Below are 12,144 nucleotides of genomic sequence, written 5' to 3' on the forward strand. Positions count from 1 at the left end.
TGACAGAATCCAGTATAGGGATGCTCCACGTTAAATGCACCACGGACTATGAGGCAGGGGAGGATACAAGTCAACTCTCCTGAAACTTTGGCAGCTGCATTTTGCAATGTGGCACTTTCTAATACCTATAAAACAGCAAAACAAAATAAATGAACAACGCCTTCCTCCCAGGAGTGACTTTTCTTAAACAGTACAAAGGAATGTGAGAGGATAAACTGAGATGGGTAGCACCTTGAAAAGACTCATCCTCAACAGGTAAACTGTGGTAAACAATTCTGCTTGTAATGTCTCAATTGGACTATTAAATTTTTTAATACACTAATCAAAGGCCTAGGGAAAAGAAAAAAGAAAGTTCGCAGTGGGGATTTATGGTGTTTGATTCATTTGAGCTATCGTTAGATGCCCATGAAGAGATTAATCTAATCAAGTATAGATGTTTACAATTGAATGAGTCACAGAATCACAGAACAGTTTAGGTTGGAAGGGACCTCTGGAGATCATCTAGTCCAACCTCCCTGCTCAAGCAGGGTCACCTAGAGCATATTGCCCAGGATCACATCCAGACGGGTTTTGAAGATCTCCAGAGAAGGAGACTCCACTGCCTCTCTGGGCACTTACATTACAATTGAGTCATTTACATTCTCCTCCTGGTCAGTAGAGGAAAGTGCAGTTTAAGGTGCAATTCATATCACCCTACGGTCAGTGGCACTACCTGTCAGATAAATATGCCTCTTTCTCTCTAGCGACCACCGGGATAGTATGGGAAACTATCTAAGATGTAAACATGTATCTATCAAGATGTAAATACTTGTTTGGTAGTCATCATATTGAATAAATTTCATATCCCATGACTCTCCTGGACTTTGTATCAGGCCTTAGAGCACTAGCCTTAAATCAAATATTTAATAGATTTTCAGACAATGGATGCGAATAAAATGATGCAAGCAGTTTTTCCCACAAGTGGCTAGAAAGGGTATTTGCATTAGCACACCTGCATGTGTTACAAGTACATTTGGAAATGAAGTGCCTGCTTCAGCATCAACAGTCTTCCGAAAACTAAGTCAATTATATTCAGAAAGGCAATATGCATATATCTGGGGTGGTTTTCCAGCTGTGGTCAAGCAGCTACACATAACTCGCCATTGCCTAACCTATAAGCCTGTCCAGGTGAGACACAAATCATGTAAAAACGTGACCGATAACCAAGACGCCTGAAGCGTGAGTTTTGTTGCATGCTGGATTCTATCTGACAGGTCATAAGCTGCACATAAAAATGCTGCACTTTTTTCTCATGGCTCAGTTGAGTAACACAGTATGCGCTCTTCCCACGCCATCAGTCGCAGGTTCTTTAGAAAAGAAATATACAGCAGGGAACAGTACGTGGAGTGGAAAACAGCAGCTATCATCTCCTAAGGCTGTACAGCATAATACATTACATTTGATAGTGGAAATAGTACCTATACAGCAAAAAAGGAAAATGCTGTTTCCTCCCTTTTTAAAGCTGCTGGCCAATACAATCAGCTCTCCCAATATAACTCTTTCTGCAACGTAACAAACTGATAACTTCAAAAACTTGTATACAGGTATACAAACACACAAATGCAGATGTGAAAGTGTGATCCACATTCCTCGAACTCAAAGAAACAGCTAGGATAGCTGGAATTAATCAGGGGGGCTCCTAGTTTCTCCGAGGAGCTCACTCGGTCACTGCAAACATGACTAAACACAAATTACAGAGCTCTGTTCCACAGATCCAGCCAGCCAGCACTTGCACATTGGACCCCAAAGGCATGACCAGCCTAAGAAACTTCTGCCAAAAACAGAAGCTTTTTTTTTTTCTTCCAGAAAATCTATTAAACAACTGAATTAGGAAGAAGAGCAGAATCAATTTAAACAGAAAGCTGTAATTATGCTATTGGCAAGGAAGAAATGCATTCACAAACATAAGTGAGGGAGCATCTTTCAATAACACTCATACTAACCCTTTAGATTTTGGGGTTTGGTTTAAAACAATTTTTACTCAAGAGAAAAATTTGCTATCTCATGGGAATTCAAACTGGAAGCTCAAGTCTTTGAAAAGCAAGTAACTCCAATTATTTTCCAGAGGCAAGTATTTTGGGACATTTATTAAAACCTCTCTGCATGCCAGGACACCTTCAGTTGGTAAGAAGGTTTTACACAGACTTAGCAGGCAGTCCTCTTTCACAGCATGTCAAAAAAAGAGTTAACAGAAAGCAGGGAGAAAAAGTCCTCTAAAAGCTCTAAACAGCCCAAGATTTTCAGTACTAAAACGCATATTGGAAATGCAGCACTGGACAATGGTCAGAAATTTAAAATTTGTGTTCGCTTACCCAACTTCAGCTGTGGTAAATCAGGAATCTCCTTCATTATGAGGGTGTAGTACGTATGAAGCCCTCTATGAGCATTCAAGAGCAGAAGACACAGGTCCTTATGCCATTTGTATGCATGCTGCATGCAGTTTTCAGAAGGAACATAAAAGCTACCCTGTATAACAAACATAGTAAGAAAAGCAAAATATAGAGATTAAAATTCATATTCTCCTTTTGTTGTAGAGCTTTTCAAAAGTCCAGCTGTGGGCAGCCTAATTTCTAGTCAAGTCAGTGCCTCCAAAGAGAGATTTTACACATCTCTAGACCTACCTCCTAGGCAGTTCACTAGCTAGACATATAAATACGATTGATAGTGTCTCATTCCACAAGTACATTTTCCCCAAACCCTAGAAAAACTATTAGGTTCCAAGAACAGTGCTATACATGTAGTCTGACATGCCGCAGGGCATTGCCCACTCCTCCTATCTACTAATATAAGCTACTCTGTACTTCAGGAGCAAAATCTGAACTAGTAGCTCTTTTTCAGGATGAGGTTTAACTGGGCAGCCCATAGCACATTTAATATTAAAATTTCCAAAATACCTTTATACTTAGTCAGAGCGTGAGCTGAGTGTGCATTAAGGCACTATAAATCAAAAATTTGCGAGTCTGTCAAAAAACACCTGTTCTATAAATGATTCATACTTTAAATTTCCACTGGCCAGACTTAAAATGAAGTACTATCTTAAAGTGTGTGCTTTGCCCCTATTGCAGATCTCCTAGGATTTCACAGAGAGGTGCAAAAATACAAAGATATGACAACTATCAAAAACTGCTCAGATTCCCCAAGCCTCTCCGTAAACCACAGATTTTGATGGTAACTTTTAGCCAAACCATGGCCCTCCTAATCACCTTTATTTGCTGGAAATGATTCAGAAGTGCATGTAAACATTTGCAATCAGTGATTACAGCTGGTTCTAGTTGCCCCACCCAGGCGGAGTTTATCTGTTGCTGACTTTAGGGGAGGAGAAGTTCTGAAGACAGAGAAGTGAGGAAACAATCAAGTGCTGTGTCCTTGAACTTTATGAAACTTCAGAAAAACTGAGAATACATCTAGATCTGCTTTTTTTTATGCTGTATGGGCTGAGCAAAGGCACCAGATTAAGATACTCTCACTGATGCACAGCTATGGAATGGTGTGATCAGTTTGCAGCTTACTCCACTGCTGGTCACTAATGGGTTAAGAATACAATCCCAACTTTGCTTATACCTGCTATAGGCTGATGTCAACTTTTATGAATGTTGCTACATGTCCAGCTAGGTGCTGAGTCCATTTTTGGACACTGAGCGTTTGCCGTTGGTTTAGCCAAATGTCCCAAATGGTATGCATCTCCAGGAGCAACACTGAAGACTCATCACCCACATACCAGTGAACCTCCTGTACTGTTCTCCCTTTGACTCCTCTAGAGCATGTACTACATGGTTCTTAGCTTGAGTTCGAGTTTTTTCCCCAACTTTCTTGTGCAGATCCGCAAGATGTTCACTACTGTTCAGCAGCAGACATAAAGGGGACTGCCTAGCTTGACCAACACAGAAACAGCTGATGATATTTGAGTGAGTTGTTACTGTTTGGAAGGCTTCAGAAACCTTCAACTTCAGCGTGAATCTGTTGTCTATTCTCATAATGAAAGAAATGAAAAGGGAGCATAAAGAAATTCTGCTAGAAATAATAGAAAATTGAAAGGGGATTGGTATACAATGTCATGAAAAAAATATCCTGTTATATAATCCATTTCTGATTTTTTTAGGCTAAAATTACTCTAGTATTTACATACTGAATTGACAAGAAGAAGGAAAAATGTGAGAAAATTTCATATATCATAGCAACACTACGTGGTATTATTGTACAAGACAACATTTTTATAGGTCTTTTTGCAGCCTTTTTTGACAAAAACTTATTTGAAACTAAAAATAAAAAGCGGTAGACAAATGCCACTGCAGGTGGGCTCAAAAATGTGTGAATTAAAGGCACTGAAAATCTATCAATTAGCTCTGTTTTAATTGCATTAGCGTTTGCCTACTTCTCATATGATGTCTTTTCAAATTTGATTTCAGCTGAATTATTAAAATCTCTTAGTCAGAGATCAGCTAATTCAAGTTACTGAAGTACAATCTTTAAGAGAATATACCTCACAAAGATTTATATAGCGGCAAATGTAGAATGGAGAAAGAACTAATTCTAAACATTTAGCTTACTGAACATAATGTGTTGGCAGCATAATTTAGTCATCATTGTAGAATCAGAATAATTTAGATTGGAAGGGATCTCCAGAGATCATCTAGTCCACTTGTCTACTCAAAGCAGGTCTAATCAGGCCAAGTTGCTCAGGTCTTTGTCCAGCTGGGTCTTGAACACCTTCAAGGATGTAGATTCCACCACCTCTCTGCTCCAGTATTTGGTCACCCCCATAGTATTTTATTTTCCTTATATCAGGTTGGAATTTCCCATATTCCAACTTGTGTCTGCTTCTTCTCTTCCTATTGTCAGTCACCTCCAAGAAGAGTATGGCTCTATCTTCTCTGTATTCTCTGATCAGGTAAGAGCAGACAGCAATAAGGTCTCCCCTGAAACTTCTCCAAACTGAGCAGACCCAGATCTCTCAGGTTCTCCTCATACATCCTGTGCTCGAGCCCCTGAACATCTTGGCACCCTGCTATGGGACTCGCTCCAGTACGTAAATATCCATCCAGTATTGGGGACCCCCAAATCAGAAAGCACTCTTGATGCAGTTTCAGAAGTGCTTAATAGACAGGAAGGATCAGTTCCCTAAACCTGCTGACTATACTTTTGCCAACGCAGCCCAGGATGCTATTGGCCTTCTTTTCTGTAAGGCTTTGTTGCTGGGTCATGTTCGGCTTGTTGTCCATCAGGATCATCAGGTGCCTTTATGCAAAGCTGCTCCCTAGACAGGTGGCCCCCAACCTACACTGCCGCATGGGTTTAATCCATAGTAGGTGCAAGACTGCAGTTGCTTTTGTTGATCTTCATAACGTTCCTATTGGTTCATTTCTCCAGCCTGTTGAGGTTTCCCTGAATAACCATCTGCCCTCTAACATACTGCCTACTCCCCCTAAATTGGTGTCATCTGCAAACTTGCTGAGCGTGCACTCCGGTCCATCTTCCAGGCCATTAATGAAGACATTAAACAGTATTGGTCATAATACCGGTCCCTGAGGGATGCCACTAGTTTTGGGGCATGAGCTGGACTTTGCACCACTGATCGCTGCTGTTTGATCCTGGAAATCCAGCCAATTTTTCACTCACTTTATTGTGTACTTATCCAACCCATATCTCATCAGTTCTGCAATAAGGACACTGTGAGATACTATGTCAAAGGCCCTGCTAAAGTCAAGGTATATACAACATCTACTGCTTTCCTGCCATCCATAGCACTGGTCACCTCATCACAAAAAACAATGAGGCTGGTCGGACAGAATTTACTCTTGATAAACCCTTCTGGCTGCTCCCAATCACAATTTTGTGCTTCACGGGTTTAGAATTCCTTCTAAAAGGATTAGCTCCATATCCCTGCCAGTGACTGAGGTGAAGCTGATGAACCTATTATTCCCTTCATCCTCCTTCTTGCCCCTTTCTTGAAGATGAGTGTGACATCTAGTTTTTTCCAGTCATCAGGAACCTCTTCCACTTGCCATGATCTTTCTAAGATGTTAGAGAGTGGCCTTGCAGTTACATCAGCCAGCTCCCTCTGCACCCTTGAATGCAACCCACCTGGGTCCATGGACTTGTATATGTCCAAGCGGATTAAGTAATCCTTAACTTGATCCTCCTATAGAGTGAGTATTGCTAGACTCTGCTAGAAGACTCATGGACCTGTTAGGTCTCAGGGCAAGTCTTACCAATGAAAACTGAGACAAAACTGGCATTGAGTACTTCAGCCTTTTTTCCATGTTCCTTGTCACTAGGTCTCACACTCACCTTAGCCTTCCTTTTGCTGCAGCGATACTTACGGGAACTTTTCCTGTTGCCCTTCACCTCCCTTGCTAGTTTCATTTCTAACTGAGCTTTGACTTTCCTGACTCCCTTCCTAGATGCTCAGAGAATGTCTTTGTATTCCTTCTGAGGAGGTTGTCACTGTTAACACCTTCTGTGTACCTCCTTTCAAGTGTTTGAGCTGTCAGGTGCTCTGTGTTCATTGACGCTGTCCTTGCTTGACTTTCCACATGTTGTAATGGACCATTCTTGTGGTCTGAAGAGGCTATCCTAGGAGATTAGCCAGGTTTCCTATGGTGCAGTTTCCTATGAGCTCCTGCCAAGCGTGTCCCTGAACAGGCCAAAATCTGATCTTATGAAGGCTTATAATTCTGCTGCTTGTCTTGCTCAGCTGTCTCAGGACCTTAAACTCCACAGTCACGTGGCCACTGCTGCAGCCAAGGCTGTCCTTAGTAGGCATGAGAGGAGACAGGTTCTGTCCCTAGCGATGGATCAGGCTTGCAGTGTGACACTGGGAAAATCCCCTGACCCGTACATTCACTGGTCAAACTAATATGGGTTATTTCTATCCTTCAGTGACCAGATAGTTTTCAAAGATGCTGCCAGTACCTCTCATTTTCAGCACCTTGGGAGGCTGAAATGTATCTTCCTTTGTTAAGAAGGACCTCAATTTTACTTCCTCTTTTGTAAACACAGGGATGAGAACCATATACCTACCCTACCCTGTGTCCTTATTCGAGCATCGCTGCCAATTAACCTTAGAGACATACTCAAGATTTCAGGACATAAATTAGATTAATATGAATCCAAAAATCTATATGAAAGGTCAGATATTTCTGACAGTCCTTTAACATTAAATCCCAGACCAATTAGTTTCAAAAACATTGCCCTGCAAAAGCAGCAGGCACCTGGAGTCATTCCTCTACTAATCTGTCACCTGAAAAGTTTGAATGCCAATTTAAATTTACTTATTTATTCTAAAGACAGCTCTGGGATTGATGTCACTGTGTTGTTCTACGTGTGAATAGCAAGAGTGTATGGAGGAATAGGTTGTTTCTAAGCCTCAAAGAAAAAAAAAATGAGTTAACAAATGGTGCACTCCTCAAATGTAATGTCAATGTCCCTCAGAAACAATTTCAGCTTGTGAAACTTGAGAGTAGCTCTGACTTGTACACAGGTAGTCTCCAGGACTGGAATAAGGAAGACATAGCTGCCACTTGCATGCTGGTGTGCATTTTTTGCTGTAACAAGCAGAGTACAGACACAGACTTGCAGTATCTAGCTCTGAAATTACAAAGCAGAATAATTGCTTTGTAAAGCAAGGACCAGAATCGCAGAATCAAGTCTTTTGGGTTTTTTGTAGATGTAAGACGAAACTGAGTGAGATGAAACACAAGCTGTTTCTTCTGCTTCCTTCTTAATGGAGCATCATCTTCTAATACTAGGCACTGCAGTGAAAGAAAAATTAACTCAGGGTATTTCTCATACGGAAGGGTTCCATTTTCATATCTTCCAGCTGAAGAGAAAATTGTAAAAGGGAAAGATAGATAAATATCTTCAATAAGAGCTGAGAACAGCAAGAAAATGCTGGGCCCTGACAGAGAGACTTAAACAAACAGACAGCTATTTCTGAACTAGCCACCCCCAGCTCTGTTGAGAGATGGAGAACTGATAGAGAAAAAGATATTTCTAGGGAATGATTCTTTTCATTATAAGGTACATATCAAACAACGGAATCATGGCTGTTTATTCCCATTGATTGTGAAGGAAGCATAAATGTAAGCTTACGGATTGCAGACATATAGAATTAGGAGCACTGAATATGACCACACCAAATGAGTCCATCTTCCATCTTCTGTTGCTGTCCACCAAAGCAGCCAGGAGGGACAACTCCAGCCTTAGTAGGCTGTGGAAAGTGTGTAAGATTCCTTCAAATTACTTTGAGATATTGATAATGCACATGTGTAAATAGAAGATTGAAAGTACTTCTTCCAATTCTCCTCTCTCTTCCTGTCCCAGCTCTCTGGGAGGAACATCTTTTCCAAAATAAGGCATTATGCTTTGAGAATACCCTTGTGTGAGAAGAACAAGGAACAGCACTGCAGAGTTCGTAACTCAAGGCAGTGCTGAACAGGCAGAGTCCAGGCCACGCTGTGTATGCGTAAGAGGCCATATCGTTAAGCCGAAGCGTCTTAATGCAATTCCTGGTAACTGATTTTGAAAACACATTATTTAACAGGAACAGCTATCCCTGTTTGAAAAATCATCTTGTCAAGGTGGAAAGTGAGCACGATGGAAAAAGACGTCAACTTCCAAATCTCAGATCCCTCAGAAACTTTAGTGTTCTCACAAGGCTGCTCCTGTCTTCTGCTGAAAGTTGTCAAACGCACAGGAGGCAGAGCAGGACATAACTCGGCGATTATTAAACCCACCTCAGGGAGAGTTTAAGCTAATGCAGTGGATGTGAACCGAGGTTTGTGCATCCTTATCTGCTGAGGACCACAGCAGGGCCAACATCTAACAGATGATGTCATTATGAACTGCCGCAGCTAAATCAGCTTGTCTGTCACTGTTCAGTAAGCCGAGAAACGTCCTCCTTTGGGATGATCTGAAGACTGAAAACCTTTTGCATTCTCTACTTTGATTGCATTTTCTTCTATGCATTTATTTAGATCATCCACTACTTCCTAGGTTATGGCCTGAAATAAGGAATCAGGCTACAATGTTAAAAAAATTGAGCTCAGTAGCAAACATAGTACATGCTATTCTAAGGAAAAACATCACTGCAAAACTAGCAGTGACAAAAAGTACTGGATATGACCCATAAAACAGCTATAGAGTGCTCAGCTTTCTAAGTCTCTTGGATTAGGAAGACAGATATTTTATATTCCAAAGGGTTTACTTCTGTTTAAGATGCAGCTCCTGTTAAAACAAATGTCACACTGAAGCAAACAATCCCAGTTTGCTCAAAGCATGATAGCTGCCTTGGACTTATAAAATCTAATGTAAAATTACATGCTAGTCTGCTTGTCCAAGCATCTCATGACCTTTATAGTTCATTTCTTTGATCTACTGTTATTTGAATCCCATTAGTTCGTATGTAAAGGCAGCTTTTCCTGTGCGAGTTGCAGAATGCATCTGCATTGATTTCCTTTTCCAAGACCCTCTCTATCTGTAATATTAGCCTAAATCTCAGGCTTTTTGCCTTTCTCCTTCTGAAAATTCTGGGACAAATGAATGTATGACAACTCTTCATTTCTAGAATTACCACCTAGATGTATTCGGATAGCAGTGGTGGATGATGATACAGAAGCTACTAATATTGACACCAGAGTAAAGTTTGGCATGATGACAACAGCATCAGGGGCAAAACAGATCAGGAAAGCCAAAAGATGATGGAAAAAGAAGGAGGCAGAAAAAAAAAATAGAAAAAAAAAAACAAATAACACCAATAAATGCAGACTCTGCAATGATTTGCTTTAAGATTTTGTGTGTGTGTGTGTGTATGGTGTTTGAAAGAGTATCCCTTGTGTTCATCCCAGATGAAAAAAGAATAAAGTTGTCCCATCAGCTGCCAAATGAGATTTTCTTCCAGCACCAATCGAATGAACTCTGTCATGAGGTTCTTCTACATGTTTACCAAGTCAGCAGTAGGGAGGTAAACCTACCACCAGCAACCTCAGGGGAGGCCAGCGTTGTACCAGCCTTGGAGAGTGAACTAATCCTGTGAGTGCTAGATTTGAAAAGTTGAACACAAGAAGAATGATAACGTTGTACCTTATGTAATCTCCTACGGCAAACTGATCTTTTGTTGTGCCCCCTAAACTAGAAGGGATACAGCAAACTGGTTATTTTGTACGGAAAGTAGATATAAGATGCTTCTTATTCCCTAGCTTCTCAATGGTGAAGTAGAGAAAGCCATTCTTCTAAAAAATCAGGTGATACCTTAAATGTACACATTTTAGCAAAAAGGAACAGCACTTATGGTATGCTTGTAAGGCATAATGCAGGATCATGTAAACATAGCCTTAGTCTCTCTGTTTCTCAATTTATTGAGTAATGATGACATAAAGAAAAAGCTAGTTAAATAGTATATAAAAACAACTGCCAAGTATTTTAAAAATGTAAAGGCTTCAGTTCAATTTGATTGCATTCTGACAAGCTAGATTCTGACACTGGATCATCATTATCCCTGTCCTTCTGTCCCCTGTTTGCAAATAAAAAGGATCATGAGTAAGGTCTTTAGTCTTCACAATTCACAGAACTTCATTACTTATCTATATGACTTGGTCAGATACAGAAAAGCCTGACCTTTCTGAAGTTGACAGGAGGTCTGCAGATTTGAGTTTGGCAGGAATTCAAACAGCTGCTTGGGGTGGAATTTAGATGCCAAGTTTCAGCATCAGCTATATTTAAAGCAACTCTACCCATCATTATATTACAAATAAGGACATATTTCTTTATAATACTAGAGATAAATTACCTTCTAATAAATGGCTCACAAAATTAAACAGAAATGCATAAGATGTTCTTCTTCTAATAGTTTACCCAGACAAACAAAATTGTCAAAAAAAAAAAAAAAACGAAAACCCTTGACATTAGCACTGATGAATATGTTTAAATAAATGACCTATTTAAATGAATGTGTCCTTTGTAATTCTCTTTTCAGTCAACAGTTTTCTTCTATAATTAGAGTGTATTACTTTATAAATGTTCTTTTCCTTTATAATAAGAGATAGGAAAATCACTTGAGAAAAGCAAACACTATAATTAAATAAAGTTCATGCCAATTCAGTATTCTAATACAGAGAACAATTTGTGACTATCCATTTCTAGTGTACCAGATCCATCTAATATCAAAAGATACCAATTGGATTTTACGCTTTGTTGTATACTGTAAGTTGCTTGTATTTGTTCTGTATTAAAGTAATTTCACCAGCTATGTTAACTTTCTGCAATGTTCAGCAACAGAGCTAACAGTTGGTAAATTGGACCCTTTGCGTTTAATCTAATTCAAAATAGCACTTCATAATTCAAATTCAAATTACTTGACAAGAATTTTAAGATACTAAAAAGCCATTCCAGACTAAATAGACAAGTTTTGCAGTCTCTGGCAGTCAGTACTGGCCTACCTTGCCTGTTTCTGGTAAAGATCTAGAGAAAAGTAGCGAGTCTGCTTGGAACAGATGAACAAATCTCAACATCCCAAGACGAATACGGTCTCCGAGAAAACAGCGTTTGCCCAGTTGTCTGCCTGCCCGGACTGATTGCCTAGCACGCAACTATTGGTATACCTTCAAACTCACCGAGCACGTTTTACATCTCTTCTTTGGAGGCAGTTTTCCGAGATACAAAATCTTATGTCAGCTGGTGGTTTCAAACGGAATAATAATTATGGTGTGAGATATATTAGTGCTTACACCTCTTTATCATTTTTTGAAAAAAAAAAGAAAAGAAAAACAAGACTAAAAGATAACAATTTCTGGTTGTTAGGAAAACATATGGGTACGTATGGGTAGAAGTGCTTTTCTTTCACATTCACAAAGATAACTACTTGCATACCAGGAATTATATTATGCCAATTATTGTTGTCAATTGTTGCACAATACTCACGGAATGATGGTTTATTTAAAAAAAAAATAAAAAAAAAACCACTAATTCATTGGGATCCTTTGGTAACACTTGTATGGGGAATCCAGCCTCCCGAACGGGAAAGTCTGTTGCTGCCCAGTTGGCAATGTGAGTCTCTGCCACCAGAGTCCCTGCAGTGCTGTCTTCAGCTGGATCGAGTGAGACTTCCTG

General features: G+C 39.9%; 1 protein-coding gene across 2 annotated transcripts in view; it reads right to left on the reverse strand.

Moving 5' to 3' along the window:
- The window catches only part of FAM135B (family with sequence similarity 135 member B), a 223,940-nt gene that overhangs the window by 42,624 nt on the left and 169,172 nt on the right, over positions 1 to 12,144 (reverse strand). For both annotated transcript variants that reach the window (XM_068933385.1, XM_068933386.1), the window contains exon 8: positions 2,352 to 2,505. In XM_068933385.1, coding sequence (XP_068789486.1) covers positions 2,352 to 2,505 — 154 coding nt within the window. The remainder of the gene's footprint in view (positions 1 to 2,351; positions 2,506 to 12,144) is intronic.

Source organism: Struthio camelus, chromosome 2 (genome assembly GCF_040807025.1).
Source record: "Struthio camelus isolate bStrCam1 chromosome 2, bStrCam1.hap1, whole genome shotgun sequence".
NCBI lineage: Eukaryota > Metazoa > Chordata > Aves > Struthioniformes > Struthionidae > Struthio > Struthio camelus.